The sequence below is a fragment of the Sus scrofa genome, chromosome 15 (genome assembly GCF_000003025.6).
Source record: "Sus scrofa isolate TJ Tabasco breed Duroc chromosome 15, Sscrofa11.1, whole genome shotgun sequence".
NCBI classification, from domain to species: Eukaryota; Metazoa; Chordata; class Mammalia; order Artiodactyla; family Suidae; genus Sus; species Sus scrofa.
The window spans coordinates 111145083-111165522 of NC_010457.5; the positions used below are offsets into that span (position 1 = coordinate 111145083).

Below are 20440 nucleotides of genomic sequence, written 5' to 3' on the forward strand. Positions count from 1 at the left end.
TTGTGGTGCGGAGGGTTAAGGATCCAGCGGTGTCACTGCAGTGGCCCAGGTCACAGCTGTGGTGCAAGTTCAGGGCCCGGCCCAGGGGCTTCCACATGCTGTGGGCATGGCCAAAAAAAATATCCTCTCAATTTTGATTTTAAGACATTTTCAAGTGCTTCTTGCCAAATATATCATGTTAATTTGATCTTTCTAGCTTTGGAAAATCCATTTAAAAAATCCATACTCTCAGCCCACCCCTCTCCAAGATGCAACTGTGTTCCGGCTTAGCGTCTGGTCAACCCACACACAGGCTGTATTCATCCCCACCTCGGCTTTCTGCTCAACCCTCAATGCTCAGCTAGCACGTCCTTTCCTCAATGAAGACCTCTCTGATGTTCTAGATCACAATCAAGTCTCTTTTCTTTACATTCCCAGTTAACAAGACACAATTTTCCAAATGTATTTGTTTCATGTTACAGTATTCAACCATGTTTAAGCCAGAGACGAGGTGGGGGATACTGACTACTTTTAGGTCTTTGTTCTCATTAGAGGCACAAGGGAGAAGTGAAATTAACAGGATGCACATCAGTCATCATAAATGCTATGACACAAATGTTCATAGCAAAGAACATGAAGGGAATGACGCCACAGGAACCAAAGAGCAGCTATGTCTTGTACATTTTAAATGTGGTGCCAAAAGGCACATGAAAAGATGTGCAACATCATTAATCATCAAAGAAATGCAAATCAAAACTACTATGAGGTATCACCCCACACCAGTCAGAATGGCCATCATCAAAAAGTCTACAAATAGGAATTCCCATTGTGGCACAGCAGAAACGAATCTGACTAGGAACCATGAGGTTGCAGGGTTGATCCCTGGCCTCACTCAGCGGGTTAAGGATCTGGCGTTACCATGAGCTGTGGTATAGCTCACAGATACAGCTTGGATCTGATGTTGCTGTGGCTGTGGCGTAGGCCGACAGCTGTAGCTCTGATTGGACCCCTAGCCTGGGAACCTCCATGTGCCAAGGGTGCGGCCCTAGAAGGACAAAAAGACAAAAAAAAAAAAAAAGATACATGCACCCCAATGTTCATAGCAGCACTATTTACAACAGCCAAGACATGGAAACAACTTGAATGTCCACCAACAGATGAATGTATAAAAAAAGATGTGGTACACGCTACTATATGTAAAATAGAGAGGTAATGAGTACCTATTGTACAGCACATGGCAATGTACTCAATACTATGTAATAACGTATATGGGAAAAGAATCTGAAAAAGAACAGATATATATGTAACTGTTTTACTTTGCTGTACGCCCAAAACTAACACAACTATACTCCAATAAAGTTTATTTTTATTTATTTATTTATTTATTATTATTATTATTTTTTGCTATTTCTTTGGGCCGCTCCCGCGGCATATGGAGGTTCCCAGGCTAGGGGTCGAATCGGAGCTGTAGCCACTGGCCTACGCCAGAGCCACAGCAACGCGGGATCCGAGCTGCGTCTGCGACCTACACCACAGCTAACGGCAACGCTGGATCGTTAACCCACTGAGCAAGGGCAGGGACCAAACCCGCAACCTCATGGTTCCTGGTCGGATTCGTTAACCACTGCGTCACAACGGGAACTCCCAAGTTTATTTTTAAACAAAGATATAGTATGTATACACAATGGAATATTACTCAGCCATAAAAAAGAATGAAATAATGCCATTTGCAGCATCTTGGATGAACCTAGAGATTATCATACTAAGTAAAGTAAGCCAGACAGAGAAAGACAAATATCATGATATCACCTACATGAGGAATTAAAAGAAAAAAAAAGATACAAATGAACTTATTTATAAAACAGAAATATAACCACAGACATAGAAAACAAATGTATGGTTACCAAAGAGGAAAGGGGGAGGGAGGGATAAATTAGAAGTTTAGGATTAACATAGATACACTTCTACATATAAAATAGATAACAAGGACCTACTGCATAGCACAGGGAACTGGACTCAATATTTTGTAATAACCTATGAGGGAAAAGAATTTGAAAAAGAATAGACGCATATATGTATAATTGAATCACTCTGCTGTACACTTGAAACTAACACATTGTAAATCAACTATACTTCAATAAAAAGAAAAATAAATAAATAAATACATAGGTATACACGCCCTCACACAGCACTGGCCACTGTAGTGCTCACAGATGCCTATTAAACTTATTCCAGTAGAAACTAACTAGGCTCAAGTCATATCTCTTCTGTGAGCTATTCTGGAGATCTTTATGGGTGAAAGAGAACATCTCATTTCTTTTTCCTTCATAAACCTAGGGGAAAAGACATATACTCTGTGGAGGTTTTAGAAGAAACAGACCTGTAACCCTATCTAGCTATTAGCTAGACACACCAACTGGGGATCCTTTCCTTACAAGTTTTTAAGTGCAACAGTGATAGCGCTTAAGTCAATACAGACCTGGTCAATTTCACTTCTCAAGTGTGAACTTGACCAGGAGATCAGAGATCCAACCTCTTAAATTCAGAGGTTTCCTACCATCTGTGACAAGGGTCCTCTCTGGTGTTGACAGAACTTTTTGACTCAGAAAACATTTCCAAACCTCAACTTTGAAGCAATGCTCATTCTCCGCCATAGTAAGGTTTTCAATCTGTTTCGTTAATCTATAGAAAATAAGTATAAAAGAATCTCCCATACTGGGCCACCAGATTTTAACATAAGTGACATTCTATTGCTATATCTTTGGGTAACACAGAATCATAAAACTTAGAGCCTGAAGGGACTAGAAATCTCTTCAGTCCAGCCCTATCTGAGATCGAACCTGTCACGTGCCCACTGATCCTGTTAGATGTCTCTCCTTCTTTACCAACAGAACCCTTATTTTGCTCAGATGTGGTGTATATATTCAGAGGAGATGCCTGCCCCACAGTAATAACTAGGATTTGTTTAATCCAAACAGCAACCCCATTTTCTTCTACCAGAGATTGTTTCAGGGGTAGGTATGCAAAGCAGTTCTGACTACCGTGGGTGGGGGTGCTAGTGGGGCCCTCTAGGAAGAGACCCAGAGAAGCTGCTCTGCTTTTCCTTCCTGACTTTGGCTGGGGATATATATCCTTGGGGCTGCTGCAGCCTTCTTGCATCAATGGGGAGAAGAGACAACACCAGCATACTGAGGAGAGCAGTGCAAAAAAGACGGAAAGTGTCCTTGATGATCCTGGGGCCATCCTGGAGTAGGTGTCCTTAAGTGTTTTTCGCGTACAGTGTTTGCTATTCACTAAGTGTTCAATAGCTGTCTGTTAAATAAAAAAATAAAATGATAAATGGCCTTACTGTTCATGCCACTTTCAGCTGAGTATTCTGTTACTTGCTTCTAAAAGCATTCTAACTGATTTAACAGATTTGGAAAGAGGTTCCAGGAAACAAAATGACTTGGCCAAGGTTATACCACAAAGTGTGCAAGTTGAGAGTGGAACTCCAACCTCTAGACTTTCAATCTTGATCCCACTGTATTTTATTTGTGGTGGAGGGAATGAGTCTTAAGCTTCCTCAGACTTGAGAGGCAGTATTACAGAGTGGTTACGTGTGGGCCCAGAGTCGAGCCTGGCTTGGGATCCCAGCCCCACCACACACTAGCCAGGTGGCCTTGGGTCAGGTCAACTTCTCTAGGGCTCAGCTTCCTCCTTTGTATAATCAGGACAATATTTGCATCATATTAAACTACTGTGAATATTAAACAAGATAATGGATGAATTTTTTTTTTTTTTTTGTCTTTTTGCCATTTCTTGGGCCGCTCCTGTGGCATATGGAGGTTCCCAGGCTAGGGGTTGAATCGGAGCTGTAGCCACCAGCTTATGCCAGAGCCACAGCAACGCGGGATCCGAGCCGCATCTGTAACCTACACCACAGCTCACGGCAATGCCAGATCGTTAACCCACTGAGCAAGGCCAGGGATCGAACCCGCAACCTCATGGTTCCTAGTCGGATTCGTTAACTACTGAGCCACGACGGGAACTCCTGGATGAATATTTCTTAACACAGACCTGGGCATAAATTTAACTCTCATTAAATGACAGTTCTAAACTTCATTAACTTGACTCAAGCTTTAGGTACAGAAAAACAAAAGAGAAGCCATTCCCATTTTGGAAACAAACAAACAAAACTGTACTGTCCTGATTTTCCAAGCATCAATATATAGAATTCAACCAAACACCTCACACATGCCCATACCTGATTTGAAAGAGTTTTCTACAAGGAGATCCTGCTGAATAGCATTGAGAACTTTGTCTAGATACTCATGTTGCAACAGAAGAAAGGGTGGGGGAAAAAATGTAATTGTAATGTATACATGTAAGGATAACCTGACCCCCTTGCTGTACAGTGGGAAAATAAAAAAATTATTAAAAAAAAAAAAAGAAAGAAAGAGTTTTCTACAGTACAGTGCATTTCATCAAAGAACTGCCAACCTACTGTGGGAGATGAAGGTACAAGCAATTACCTATAATGCACGGCAGAATAAAATATGCTGTGGAAACATAAAAGTTAAAAAGATAAGAAAGTGAATGTATATATATGTAAGACTGGGTCACCTTTCTGTATGGCAGAAATTGGCACAACACTGTAAATCAACTATACTTTAATAAAAAAAATTTAAAACCACAGAGAACAAACTAGTGGTTAATGGAGGGGAGAGTGGTCGAGGGAGGTGCAAGATAGGTGAAAGGGATTAGGAGATACAAAATACCAGGTATAAAATAAATAAATTACAAGGATGTGATGCACAACACGGGGAATAGAGTGCAATATTTTATTATCTTATTATAACTGTATATGGAATATAATCTATAAAAATAGCAAATCACTATGTTGTATACAGAAATTAATGTCACCTATACTTTAATTTTAAACTAATAGAAAAATAGGGAAGGGTCTCAGGGATGATATGGCATTTGAATTGGTCCCTGAAAGATAACGGAAAGATTGTGAAAAATGAAGAAAGCAGGGAAGTATTCTGGTTGAAGAGACATCATGAATAAAGGCCCAGAAGTTGGAACACACATGGTACATTCAAAACCAGCACACATTTGGGTGAGGAAAGGTGCAGGTGATAAGCCTGGAAATATATCTGGGTGCTTTAGAGAATTTACACTTGATTTTTGTAAAGAATGGGAGCCATGATTCATTTTTGAGAACAGAGGAGCATGAAAAGATTTGTATTTTAAGAAGGTAACTCAGGCAGTTTATGAAGTTAGTGACTATAGTTCTCCTTGTCCAAGAAAGACAAAATTCACGAGCAGAACAACTACCAAAAATGTTAGACACTTCATTTTCAGAGTTCCCATATAGATGTGTTAGGAATCAGGATGCGGGCTGGTGATGAGGCATGTTGGGTTTCCGAAAAATGCAACCAATGGAAACCATACAACCATATAAAATCAACTTTCTGTGACCTATTTTAGCAACTTCTTTGTACTGACTAATCTTGCTGAAGGGTGAATCATAAATTCAGTAAGAGACCATGTCCTGATGACCTCACTCTTTCTAAGCCTGCAGGAATATTCCCACCTCTCCTGGCTCCAAGTCTTTTGAGAAACATCATAATTGAAAAAGCAGTCATTTTCGTGTAAGTCCCAAATTCGGCTTTTTTTTTTTTACACGAGTGAAAAAATGGGGGAAAAGAAAATTGAAACAGAGTAACATAAAACTCAGGATAAAAAGGAGTTCTCCTGCGGCACAGCAGGTTAAGGATCTAGTGTCACTGCAGCAGCTTGGGTTTGCTCCCTGGCCTGGGAACTTCCACATGGCATGGACACAGCCAAAAAAAAAAAAAAAAAAAGGAGAAATAAACCATATTGCCATGTTTTTTCTAGCCCGAAAAAAAAAACTTCTGCTTGAGACCTCCTAAAGTACTTAGTGTAAGATAATACAGGCAAGGGAATGGAGGGTACAAGGTCACCAGAGGGTGAAACCGACTAAAACAAATGCCCAGCTGACCACTGCCAAGCAGATGAAAACGTGAACACAGGGAGGGCAAAGTCAGTCAGATTTGGCCAATCTGTTGCGTGTCAGAGCTCCATAGCTAATGCCAAGGATTTCTTTCAAATTTTTTCATTTAAAAAATTGCAACAGCAGTTCATCCAGGAGTACAAGGCACACAGAAATCCTTCTGTGTTAAATAATTTCAACCACACCTATATTTCAATCACGACCTTCCACTACCAACCTGACTATAATAATTAGCTCCCACATGACCGAGGTCAGTTCCAATACATCCTGAAATAACACCATTCTAGAATTGGGAAAGATTAAAAAAGAGATAATTTAATCTGCTTCAAAGGCAAAATACAAGTGATTTTTACAAACCTACAAGGTGGCATAGAGCAGGGATAAAACACTTTCAAGTCCTAGTTGAGTGTTTTTTTAGTTTTTGGGTGTTTTTTTTTTTGCTTTTTTTAGGGTGGCACCCAAGGTATATGGAGGTTTCCAGGCTAGGGGTCAAATCAGAGCTGTACCTGCCAGCCTACACCACCGCCACAGCAACGCAGGATCCTCAACCTACCAAGTGAGGCCAGGGATCGAACCTGTGTCCTCACGGATGCTGGTCAGATTCATTTCCGCTGAGCCACGACGGGAACTCCTGAGTATTCTTTCCATACATCCTCACTTTCCTGTACTATATGTATACACTTAGAGGGTAAGAGTATGTTAGTTTGTATGTATACACCTGTTTTTCATATCAATAACATATCTAGTGTCCACAGGTTATATGACTTTTCATGTCCTTACTTTGGCATGTTTAAATTTGGATTGTAATTTCATGGTGTCAGGACCCTATCTTTACCCCACAGGGAATTCCCTGGCGCCAATGGCTGTATCATTACTCAGTGAACAGGTACAGGATGACACTGGGGCCAAAGGGGTAAAGGGTTAAAACATACTAGTCAGGAGCATGTCTGTATACAACCAAGATCAGTGGTGGGACTAAAAATGGGCCAGCCTGGGTGGGGGTCAGGGTCTTCCCTCAGGGCAAGTGCCCAGTCACACCTTGCTATAGTTGTCCAGGGCCTGGCAGACACTGGGATGGCGGTTAGAAAGGAGCTGACCCCGAGGAAGCTTTGGTCTCTACCACCTACCCTGAGGTTCTTTAGAAATAATTGCCTGTGATGTCAGGTGACGGATGTGTTAATTAACGGATAGATACATTCATTCATAATGTGTATGAATATCAAATCATCATGATGTACAGCTACAATTTACAATTTTGTCAATTAAACTTCATCAAAACCAGAGTTCCCTTCGTGGTGCAGCAGAAAGGAATCTGATGAACCATGAGGTTGCGGGGTCGATCCCTGGCCTCGCTCAGTGGGTTAGAGATCCAGCGTTGCCGTGAGCTGTGACGTAGGTCACGGACGTTGTAGCTATGGTGTAGGCCGGAGGCTACAGCTCCAATTGGACCCCTAGCCTGGGAACCTCCACATGCCGCAGGTGCAGCCCTCAAAAAGACAAAAACAAAAAACAAAATTTCATCAAAACTGAAAAAAAAGAACCGCTTCTGTTCTTAGATCTACTCCTTCCCATCGGTTTATGACTTAGCCCTTCTGACATCACTATCCCATCCTCAGGTAATGCAGGTAGTCTTAACCAGGTTGGAGTCAAGACACACTCCATCCACCTAGTAGGACCCACTGGCGGTTTATTCACTTAGCACAGCCTGTCCTAGGTCAGCCTCTGCCCAAGGCAGTAAAATCTCTTGAATGCATTCACAGGCTTCCGAGTAAGACCGAAAAAGGCAGCCAAAGATGGGGCAAAACTCCAAAGCCCTCTTTCCAGGGTTAGAAACCCAGGGGGTCGGTTCACTTAAGCTTTTCTGTATAGCTAACGTTTAAGAGTTTGGAAGGCAAAGTCACAGTCCTTGTTTTGCAGACGCCTGGGTCCCCTAAAGGACGGTGACTAGCTCTGCACTGTTCACACAGTAAATATGTTAAATTCAGGAAACAATCCTTGCTTAGCTGGACTGCTTTGGTATGTCTCAGTCTTTCTCAACCAGTGATCCCCTAAGGGGTCAGTTTTACTTGAAGAACATTATCCAGGTCTGTTTCTTCCACATCACTTCCCATCTTTTACCCCCACAGGGACTGACTGCCAGCAAGGCTTTCAAAGTGAAGGCTTCTGGAGACTGAGAACTACTGGCTTCCAGAGCCGGGGTCCAGCTCCAGCTTAGTGGTTAAGAGCATGGGCTCTGAAGGAAGAGTGCCTGGGTACAAGTTGAGGATCCAGTCATTACTAGCTGGGGAACTTTAAGCACATGACTTAAGCTCTCTGTGCCTCAGTTTCATCATCCTTAAAATGGGGCCAATAAAAATGCCTATATCACAGGAGTGTTACATGATTTAAAGAAGCTACCACCTGCATAGCACTGAAAACAGTCACAGTGAACAAAGTCCATGTTTGCTGCTTTTATTGTTTTTTCCTTCACTTTCCATTTGGGCTCTCTCGTTTACCCTAAGGATGAACACACCAGGGGCTCAAATGTTGGCTTTGACAGTAACAAGTAGGCTGTCAATTTGTTTGATATATTCTGTTCTCACACACCAAGACCCTAGGAAAGATGTGATCGTCAAATCCAAAGGAAGAGTCTTTATAAAAAGCAGTATGAGGGAATGGGGAAAAGTTGAGGAGTGATGCACAATTAACCTCAAATGACCGCCAACTTCAGAAAGACTAAAGACAAACCACATTATCTCCTGGCTCTGTGCTCACCAAACAGCACTCAGATTCCTCTACAAAGGGTCGTCATGACTGTGCCTCTGGGACCCTGAGTCTGAGATGGGATCTGGAGACTCCTCCAAGGCCAGGGCACCCTTCTTCCAACACTAGGGGCTTCTTTATAAGCCATATCTGTTTGACTCTCTCTTATCACAAGGATAGTGCACAGCAGCCTTGGAGATAAAAGCAAACCTTCATTTTTCACTGCTGCTAAAGAACTTCAGAGAAGAGGTGCAAGGTAAGAGATGCTAGATGAGGGCTCAAGGCCTTCAGCAAAGAGGGTGGCGTTGTTCTTTTTCTAGAAAGACATACACCAGCTAAAGAAGTTAATGTTTTTAATTTATCGGCTTGATTTTTATCAGAGTTACATTCATCTCACATGTAAAAAAAAAAAGTGTTTTGAGCACATATTATGTTCAGAACACTATATTAAGTACTGAGGATAAAGCAATGCATAAGAAACAAGCCCTTCCTCGGTGACCATAGACTCTGGTGTGGAAGACAGTGAACAGTTGGTGACAAATCAGCATGAGAGAGGGAACGGATGATATGTTTCTCATTAATAAATCCGTTAATAGCTAGGCGAAAATACGATGGGGGAAGGCTCAGTCGAGAAATACTTATTGTGAGGCCATTTTATGAAACCGTGCCAGGGAAAACTCGAGGGATTGGTAGCATCACGTTGATTCTTACTGAGGAGTTTCCAATTCAATTAATAATAGTAATAATAATATTATTAAATGTTTAAAACATTCATTAAGTATTTACTATGGGCCAAACATGGTTCTAGGAAGCACTTTAGATCTTTCAACCCATTTAATGCTCACAAGATACTAAGGTAAGTACTACTCTTATCCCATACTCCCCCCCCCCCAAAAAAAATTAAGGCTCAGAGAGATTAGGAAAATTGCCCTATGTTACACAGCTAGTAAGTACTGAGACAAAGATTGAAAGTCTAGCAGTCTAGTTTTAGAGTCTTTTTTTTTTTTTTTTTTTTTCTGCTTTTTAGTGCCCTACCCCCTGGCATACAGAGGTTCCCAGGCTAGGGGTTGAATCAGAGCTATAGCTGCTGGCTTACACCACAGCTATAGCAACGCAGGATCTGAGCTGCATCTGCAACCTATATCACAGCAATCCCAGTTCCTTAACCCACTGAGTGAGGCCAGGTATCAAACTCACGTCCTCATGGATCCTAGACGGGTTCATCACTGATGAGCCACGATGGGAACTCCCTAGAGTCATTTTTTAATCAATACCTTGTATGACTAGAAGGCCCTCTTCAGCCATCAGCCAAATAGCTCTTACTATACCCCAGCTACCCACTGCCCTCAATATGCCAAAATCTCATTTGCTTTATATCCAAAGCAGCCTTTATCCTCAGTAAGGCTCAAAAGCTCAGTTAATCATCGCCAAACAAGGCAGAAGCCACAGAGGCCCCACCTAATGCAGAAGAGCCTTGGGCTTGATGTCAAGGAAGGAAAGAGAGGCAATGAGAAGGGCAGACAAGAGGAGGGGTGGTTGAGGAGGAGAAGAAACACTCCTGGTAAGTCTTCAAGCTACACGGGTGAGCTCAGAAAATGATCTAGAGAGAAATAAACATTAACTGGAGAAAACATAAGACTGCAGTGCAGTAATAAAGCCATAAGTAAGAGAGTGACGGGGCTAGACACACAACCAAGTTGCCTCCTTAAAGGAAGACCCATGTGACTAAATTTTATTTTCTTCTGAGGAGTCCTCAGCCTCTCAGTAACCCTCGTTAATTTTCAGAACAGGAGTTCCCACTGTGGCGCAGTGGTTAATGAATCTGACTGGGAACCATGGGGTTGCAGGTTCAATCCCTGGCGTTGCCGTGAGCTGTGGTATAGGTTGCAGACGTGGCTCGGATCCCACATTGCTGTGGCTCTGGCATAGGCTGGTGCCTACAGCTCCAATTAGACCCCTAGCCTGGGAACCTCCATATGCCGTGGGAGCGGCCCAAAGAAATAGCAAAAAGACAAAAAAAAAAAAAAAAAAAAAAAAAAAAAAAAAATTCAGAATAGCTGGCATTGAGGATGAGAGGGTAACAGGCCCCTTTTGGACCTAAATACGAAGTGCCCGTGGGCCATTCCAGCAGAGGCGTTCACCAGGCGGTCAGATACATGAGTCTGAAGCTCAAGGAAGAGGTCTGGCCTCACCCCGCATCTCCTGGGTCCTCAGCTCCAGCTCTGACCTAGATACTACACTGCCTCCCTCTGCTTTTGGCCTATTCCTTCAGGAGAAGCAACAAGCCCTTCTTCAGTTTGGATGGCTGCTTCCCAAGATTTTAAAGTAAACATCACTAAAGATCTTGGCTGATTTTGACCCGTATGCACCTGGGTGTTGGCACACGCCCCACCCAAATGCTGTGAGAATTACAGCTGGTGGGGTGGGTAAGGATCTAGAACTCCTCTCCGCCCCTAGTCCAAGAATGAGGGGCCAGGGGGCCCTGCTTACCCGTGCCCTTCACCTAGTGAGCATAAGAGAGAACACTGCTCTCCAGAGTATGTCACACAGAAAAGGTGTCAGAAACCTGGCAGACCATTTACCCAACTTTATTAATTCCTGAGAGGATGTATATCCCATGGATGACCCACAGGCGCCCAGGTTATACTATAGCAATACCTGCCAAGACCATCTGTTACAGTTGATTTTTCAATACACCATTCAGTACTTATATTTCAACATAATATTTAACTTTTTTAAAATTAAGATTTTTAAGGAGTTCCCTGGTAAAGGGAACCAGCGTTGTCACAGCTGTGGCTGCGGTTGTTGCTGTAGCACAGGTTTGATCTCTGGCCTGGGAATTTCTGCATGCTGTGGGCACGGCCCCCAATTTTTTTTTTTTAATTGAGAATTAAAAAGTAACAATCATGAACTGCCACATCCTCAAAAGAGAACTGAAGGAAGGTGGCTTCTCTTCAGTTTCCTTTAGAGAACCTGAGGAAGGCCAGTTCTTACATTTACAATACAAACAGGATAGGAAAAATAAAATTGGAATTACAATATCCTTTTTTGTTTTGGGGGTTTTTTTTGGCTGCACCTGAAGCATATGGAAGTTACTTGGCCAAGGATGAAATCCAAGCTGCAGCTGCGACCTACACCACAGCTGCGGCAACTCTGAATCCTTAATCCACTGTGCAGGGCTGGGCACTCATACTTCAGCAGTGACCTGAGCCACTGCAGAGACAATGCCAGACCCTTAACCTGCTGTGCTACAGTGGGAATTCCTACAACATTCTCTTAACTTAGGTTATGCCAGAGATTTAGAATGGTTACAGTAGTTCTGTGATTCTTTTTTCTTGGCTGCACCCGTGGCATGAGGAAGACCCAGGGCCAGGGTTCAAACCTGGGCCACAACAGTGACAATGCCAGATCCTTAACTCACTGAGCCACCAGGGAAATCCCCCCCCCTTTTTTTGATTTAGTGATGTAAAAAAAAAAAAATCTTTCTTGTGAATGCCAAGAAACCAAAAAAGGATTGAGGTTGTTTGCTAATCAATGAGGACAACTGTTTGTACATGAGCCCAAGGCAAAGTTCTCCTGCCAGGTAATGGGGACACAGCAACCTGTTTATCTCCTAATATCTAATCAGTTACCAAGCCCTGTGCTTTATATATAATGTTCACTCCCTTGGCTAGATGTCACAGAGGATTAGTGAAAGTCTAGGAGAAAAGATAAGGAATCACAAGTCATACATCTGAGTGGGGAAAAAAGGTATTTTAAAAGGATAGATCTGAACTGGATGGGAAAATAATGCTGCACCTCATAGACAAGATCATTGCATTTCCTTCATGGACGTACGAAACGATACCCTTGCCTTAAGTTAACATTTACAAATGAAAGTTTATTAAAATGTAATATAAAATAGGTAAATAAAAGATAATTAAAATGAATCAATGGAATAGCAAGCAATGACAGAGACTGAAGGAACACTAAAATAGCACCCACGTACACAAAACAGTCTCCCCAGTTAACTGAGCAGAAGCCCTCTAAATGAAGAGGTAAGCAGGGTGATGGAAGAATTGTCAGTAATAAAAGTGGAGAGCATGCATACATGAGGTTATTGAGAAGGAAAACATTGGAGGAACTGGAGAAATGGTTTGTCGTGTCTCACAGAGGAGGAAGTTCACGGTAAGTACACGAGTACTTATTTATGTGCATGTGTGCGTGTAAAGTATGAGGAAAAGAGAAGTCTAGGGCCCTTCACCGTGAGGTTCCCAACCTCTCCAAATTTTTCCTCCCACTACTGCCACGGGACCCTTTGGTCAAGGGTCAGCCCACTCTCCTCTCTCTCGGTTCTCCCTACCTGAGTCCACACCATAATCCTGACCACGTGTCCTCTGTGACTCTCTTTCTGTAACTTTGTGTCCTTCAAGGTCCAACTCAAGTTCCATGATGCCTCACAAGCCCCTCCTAGCAAGCCCAGCCCAGAGTGTCTTCTGCTTCCTCTATCCTCTTACAATCACTGTCACTCACTCATTAAAAAAAAAATATATATATATCCCATGGAAGTTCCCCTTGTGGCTCAGCAGTTAGTGAGCTCAACTAGCACCCATGAGGACGCAGATTCGATCTCTGGCCTCGCTCAGTGGGTTAAGGATCTGGCATTGTTGTAAGCTGTGGTGTAGGTTGCGACTCAACCAAATCCCGAGGTGCTGTGGCTGTGGTGTAGGCCAGCGGCTATAGCTCAGAATGGACCCCTAGCCTGGGAACCTCCATGTGCCACAGGTATGCGCCCCCACCCCCAAAAAAAGATATCCCAACGATATCGAGTAAAACAAAAGTTCCCTTCCAGACATTTCAGTTGAGCATCTCCTGTCTCTCAAGACCAGGTGCCTTCCTGAGTCTGTGAGAGTGTCTGGTCCTCTCAGCTAAGTGAGAAGTGCTTTGGGGCAGGGACTGTGCCTTCACAGTACAAGGCTATGCCCAATGTATGATCTGATAAACACCTACTGATGTGAATAAGCGGTATCACACGATGTTCAAAGGAAAGTACATTAATTATGAGAGGGATCTAATATATAAGACTAGGAAGGGAGAATTAACCATGGTCATCTTTTCACTCAATACCCCCCAGGACCATCACAGGACCATGGACCTGAGGTGAGTGAAGTGTGAAAGTAAATGGGAGAGCGGGCTCAAGTAGGCAAAGCCAGACTCGGACAGTGGAGAGTAAGACTCCCAAGAGTTAAATGCAAGAGACAAAGGAAAACAACTACAATTCACTGGCAGTCAGCTGTAGAAACATACCTGTGTTTCCTTGAGCATCTTCTACCTTGTTTGATGAGGGCAACAGAAAAGATGGCCTCGTGAAGTGAGAGCCCAGAAGGGATGGTTGTTGCTGCTGCTGCTGCTGCAGAGGTGTGGTTTTGAGGCCCACCCTCCAGTCCACCTGGGTAATATCTGACCTTGATCGAGCATGCCCAGGCTTAAAGGTTGAGGTCTCATCCAACAAGTCATTCACAGAACGAGGCCTGTCCTTTCGACGCTGACAGATGTTGAAGAAATTAAAGGTTGAAGCTTCCTTTTGTTCCATCCAGGACAGATTATCTGGGGTTGTCCCTTTCTGGACTGTAAACTGTTCTTTGGCAGGGAAGACATTTTGAGCTTTGGTTTCTAAGAGCCTGCTCTTGCAGTGGTCCCAAATCACAGCCCCCCTTCCTAGGGAGGAGACATTTCTGATAGCACCATTGTCTATGTTACCGAGTACCTCATGCCCCACCAGTTCCGGGACCTCCTGAATCCCATAAACCTCCGCGTGCTGCACAGCCTTTTCTAGCTTACTGTCGAAAGTGCTAAAGAATTCCTCAGTAACTTCCAAGGCCGGGCTGATATCATCCACTTCCAAAGCTTCCATGTCACGGGCTCCAAGAGGCCTAAGCCTCCTACGCTGGTTCAGGAAAGGGCTTCATGAACATTCACCCAAGGAAGAGAAGTGCTTTGGGCAACAGAGTTCTGGAAATAACTGGAAGGAACTTTCATTCGGCTGCTCAGAGCAGGCCAAGCACTAGGGTGGCTGATGTTTTCTGGGACATTAAAAGCATTTGCTAGATGGTAACAGTCATCGGCAAAGGTAATGGGACACAGACATTCCTTTGAGATTATTCTTCAGTGAGTCCTCTGTAAAGACAACAGGAAGTGCTTGTCAAAGCAATGCCACGGCCATCTTCGATTTTCTGAAAGAAAATAAACAGGACAACGTTGGCCCATGGTTCACTGTATTGTATATACAGGAATCTGCCCAAATACATCCTCATCTTTACATCTCTTCCATGGCAGTCATGCCCAAAAGTGGACAACATCTTACAGAGAAGTGCCATTGTCAGGAGCACACGTCACTACTTTGTATTAGCGCTTTCACAGAGCAATGGGGGAATCTTGATAAGGGGAATTTAGGTCAATAGCTTTTACTCACACAGAGACGCCTTTGAGAGTATCTGTGAAAAGACTGGCCTGGCAAATCTCTGTGATACACTGACCTAAAATAGTAGGCAAAAGAGACTGGGAATTCTGTGACTGGGCCTATGTCATAATCCGTCTGAAAGGCAGAAATGCCTGAGTTCTTTCATAAACCCTGATGGTTTGTTGGGCTCAAAAGCAACAGGGGTAAGTAGTGAGGGAGAACTTCTCAGCCTCCCCTTCATTTGTTTGGCTGTGCCTGCGACATACAGATGATCCCGAGCCCGGGATCAAACCCATGCCACGGCAGCAACCTGAGCCAAAGTAGTGACAATGCTAGATCCTTAAGCCACTGAGCCACCAGGGAACTCTGAGCAGCAGCCTTTTTAATTAACCTGAATGTTACTGTGCTGTGCTTCCCAGGTTCAGATAATGCCTAATGATGTCTCCAAACTCCACCATTCCTCCAGTCACCTTGCAAAAAGGCTTCAGGCTCCCTGAGGCTTTGAGGGTTGGCCTAGGAATAGGTCCGGCCTTGAGGCTGGGCAGAGAGAATCCTAACACTAGCCACACTCTCTGGGAAATGCTAGATCTCCAAAGCCAGGCCAAACAAGAGCAGACCTTGACAATGATGCTGTCTAATATAGTAGACACTAGTCATATACAGCTACTTAAATTTAAATTTATTAAAAATCAAATAAAGTTCCTCAGTCACACTGGCCACATTTCATGTGCTCGACATACACCTTTGTATTTTTACCAAAAAATGAACAAACAAAACAGCTAGGTAAGGGCTTTTTTTTCTCAACTACTTACAAGTAGGTAAAACTAGACAATTTGCAACACTTTTGTAAGTTGCTGCAAAGGTACATAAATGTGCTTTCTTTTTTAAAACTGCATAGTTTCTATGGTTCACTAAAATCATTTTTAGTACTTAGGCCAGTAAATCATTACATTTAAAGCAATAGCACCAATCTCCGTTAATTAATATGTATAAGTAAAACTAGTATATACAGCCCGTTATTTTATTTTATTTATTTTTGTCTTTTTTGCTATTTCCTGGGCCACTCCAGCGGCATATGGAGGTTCCCAGGCTAGGGGTTGAATCGGAGCTGTAGCCGCCAGCCTACCCCAGAGCCACAGCAACACGGGATCCGAGCCTCGTCTGCAACCTACACCACAGCTCACGGCAACGCCAGATCGTTAACCGATCCAAGCAAGGGCAGGGATCGAACCCGCAACCTCATGGTTCCTAGTCGGATTCGTTAACCACTGCGCCATGACGGGAACTCCACAGCCCGTTATTTTAAATGTATCTAGAAGGTTTGCTGTTCACAGGAGCTCCATGGCTTACCTCTTACAAAGTGAGAATGACTGTGAATTTGTCTACTTGTTATATTTTGACATTTAGTATGTTAGCATTCATGAAGCAAGACAAAGATTTTTAGAGATAAAATCAGTTGTATTTTTCTAGCTGCAAATAGGCTACAGCTAAGCCTGGGGTCTTCTGAATCTCATAGCAGAATTTCACTACCCCTGTCATTTTGAAATTTGAGATTTTTCAGTTTTATCTTGTACACCAGAAGCTAAGAAAAAGTAATACATAATGTACCTTAAAACTTTTAGTTCTTTATTTACTCAAATTTCAAACGAACATAATAAACAAAGGTTACATTTCCCATTTATGGAAGAGGCACCAAGGTGCCGAGCACTAAGCTATTCATCTAGGACTTTGAGTATTTCTTTCCTTATCCAGTGCTTAAAATTCAGTCTGTAATCACACTATAGAGAGTAAACACCTTCAAAGTGATTCTTTCTTTCTTTCTTTTTTTAAGATCAAAATGTTTAGGAATACATACATTCACAAGCTGGTTAGAAACATACAACCAGGGATGGCCAGTACTGCTGGCTTCTGGAATTCTCCATCCCAACTCATTCTAAAATCATAGACTATGAGACAAGGAAGGGACCTGAGATGGTCAGGGTTCAACCTTTCACAGAAGGGGACATTGAGCCCAGAGAGAGTAAGAGGTCCCATGGACACTTCTGTATGCATTGACTCACTTAAATCTCATTAAGAGCAGTAACAATTCAATGCTATTTAACAGGGATTCTGGAAACCACTCATCTATCTATCCATTCATCACTTATGAAGGTCACAACAGATACAAGACACTGAAGATGAAAGGGTGAATAAGATACAGCTTTTGCCCTAAAGAGGCTCACAGTCTATCATGCTGAGCCTAAGAAAATAAGTTCAAAAAACTGCCTTGAGAGAGGATGAAAGTAGATTTGATGGGGGAAGGAGGGAGTGTGGTCACTTGTCAGCAAAGATGAGAGAGAGATTAAGAAAGTCTTCAAAAAGAAGTGCCCTTTGAGTTGAGCCTAGAAAACTTAGATGGGAGTTCCCTGGTGGCCTCATGGTTAGGACTCGGTGCTTTCACTGCTGCAGCTTGGGTTCATTCCCTGGTCTGTGAACTGAGATGTTACATCAAGCCCCTGTGGTGGGCAGGCGGGTAGAAGCAAGGAAGGAAGGAAAGAAAGAAAGGAGAAAATTTAGAAGATGTTTGCCTGGAGGGCTCAGAATAAATTAGGAAGAGTAAATCACTTTTTGGTGAGCAAGGGATTTTCAAATTATTACATAAAATGACTTTCCACAGGCAATGTGGCAAGCTATCTAGTGGAGTAACAGCAAGCAATTTGGTGGATTTAGAGTGAGATCTAGGTTCAAATCCTAACCCTGTCTCATCTTAGCTATATAATTGGGGTGAATGTTCTCTGATCCACCACCCCCACTTCACCCCAAGTCCTCTGGGCTACTCTGCACTTCCCATTCTAGGAATTTCACCATTAGTGCTTTCCATTGCTTCTATCTGGAACTTACGCAGCTCTTCTCTTTGCTTCCTGATATAAATACACATTTTCCCATCAAAACCATATTCTAAAAGGGTCTACTCTTCACTGTGCGCCCCAGCATTTCTTCTTCTCTTCATCCCCCACTCAGTCCCACAGGCCTTTCAGATCCTCCTTTTGGCTCTGCAGGCCTGCCCACATGCTGTTCCCAGTGCTGGAGGGGTCACTGGCTCTTGGACGCCTCTGCCCATCCAATGTCTTATTATCCTTCAGGGTCCAACCGAACATCCTGGGACACACCTGTACTCTCTAGAGATGGCCACAACAGTATCTCCTGTCCCACATGCCTGTCTGCAGTGAGAATTCACTACTCCCTCATCAAGAAGGGAGTTTATTTTTCCACTTCCTTGAATCTGAGTAAGGCTTGTGAGGTTTTGATCTCGAGTGTGGCAGAAATGAGGCTATGCCCATTGGAGGCACAGCCCTTAACTGGCCTGGCAGCTTCTGCTTCCTATCTCTTGGAGCTTTAGGCCGATTACATCGAAAGTCCAGGCTACTCTGCTGGAGGAAGAGGCCACACATTAGAGCATGGAGGCACCAGACACCAATAGTGAAATTCCTAGAATAGAAGTCTCCAGAGGACTTGGGGTGGAGTGGGGATGGGTCAGGGAATCTTACCCCAGTTACACAGCGAGTATGAGACAGGAGTAGGAAAGACGCCATCTTGAAGGACAGCCCAGTTGAGCTTTCCGATGATTCCAGCCCCAGTAAGTATCATAAGTGATCACAAGGGAGAATTTTCCAATGAGTCCAATTAGCCCAGAACCACTGGAGATAATACACTATTTTAAGACACTAATTCTGGGAGTAGTTTCACACAGCAAACAAAAATCAGGACTCATCATTTCCACAGGGAAGAATTCTCTGCTGTCTCAGACTAGGTTAAAGCCTTAAAGGACGGGAGGGCCTTGGTTCAGAAGGGCACTGGCATTTCTCAAAGCTGCACATATCACATTTGTAATTACAGTTTCGATGTCCATATCCCCTCAGGCAGCAACTCTCAACTTTGCTCACCTGTGTTTGTACCACCAAACACAGCTGCAGTTCAATAAATGTTTGTTGAATAAATGAATGAATCACTTCTGGGGGCTGCACCCATGGCATGCAAAAGTTCCAGGGCCAGGAATTGAACCTGTGCCCTGGCAGTGACTCAAGCCATAGCAGTGACAACGCCAGATCCTTAACACACCGCACTACCAGGGTACTCCAATAAATGACTGAATCATTTTTGAATGGCTATCTTTAGAATCATACATTTTTCCCCTTTTCCCTTTGTTGTCAGTACTTGTGACTTACAGCCCTTTCACCATGTTATGATCATGTCTATCAATAAACAAGAGAGCTGCTGCTTTACCGACTGCAAAAAAAAAAAAAAAAAAAATTTACTCTTTAGTGTAATAAATGAACTAACAGATCAATGTGAGAGATCCAGGCCTTTGCCTGTATTTGCACAGCAGAGATAGCTAAAAAGAATGTGGGAGTTGCAGTGATTTATGCATTCCATAAATATTTACTGAAGCAGCTACTTTGTTCTAGGCACTGGTGATGTGACAGTGAACAAGACAGACTTAAATCCTGCCCTGTGGACCTTATATTCTAGTGGAACGCTTACTATTTAGACACAGCTCTAAATGCCTCAGTGTCTTACCTATTAAGGTGTGGTGAGAAGGCGGATGCGCTCCTCCACATCCTGCTGGATCCCATCCATCCCATCCCAAATCCCAACCCCTAGCAAGTCTTTCCTGAGGACTCAGTCCTTTTGCACCTGCCCCCTTCCCTGAATAGCTAAAACATCACTTTGTAAAATGTCCTTTCTCCTTCTTGAGGGCAAGTCCCATGTCCCAAGTCCCCAACAAAGTCAGCAGGTCTTCCCGCCTCTTGTCTTCCTCCTAATGCATCCTCCTCATCACCTCTCTTAACCCTTCAGAGTTGCCCCAGTAGAACAGGGTTTGGCAAACATTTTCTATAATGAGCCAGAGATAAATGGTGTAGGTTTCGTGGGCCATACAGTCACTTTTGCACCTACTTAACTCTATGACTGTAGGGAGAAAGCAGCCACTGACAGTATGGAAATCAATGGACTTGTCTGTGTTCTGATAAAACTTTATTTACAAATCAGGCAGATAACCAAAATGTAGTATATCCATACTTTTTTTTTTTTTTTTTTTTTTTAAATAGCCACACTTGCGGCATATGGAAGTTCCCAGGTCAGGGGTCAAATTGGAGCTGCAATTGAGGCCTACACCACAGCCACGGCAACACCAGATCTGAGCTGCATCTGCAACTTACACCACAGCTTGCAGCAACGTCACTGGATCCTTAACCCACTAAGCAAGGCCAGGGATCAAA

The 20440-nt window shown here is 43.2% G+C and overlaps 1 protein-coding gene across 3 annotated transcripts in view; it reads right to left on the reverse strand.

The window, feature by feature from the left end:
• Window positions 1–20440, reverse strand: part of PLEKHM3 (pleckstrin homology domain containing M3) — a 196806-nt gene that overhangs the window by 155960 nt on the left and 20406 nt on the right. For all 3 annotated transcript variants that reach the window (XM_021076249.1, XM_021076247.1, XM_021076248.1), the window contains exon 2: window positions 14030–14955. In XM_021076249.1, the coding sequence (XP_020931908.1) occupies window positions 14030–14636 (607 nt within the window). In that variant the 5' untranslated portion in view covers window positions 14637–14955. The remainder of the gene's footprint in view (window positions 1–14029; window positions 14956–20440) is intronic.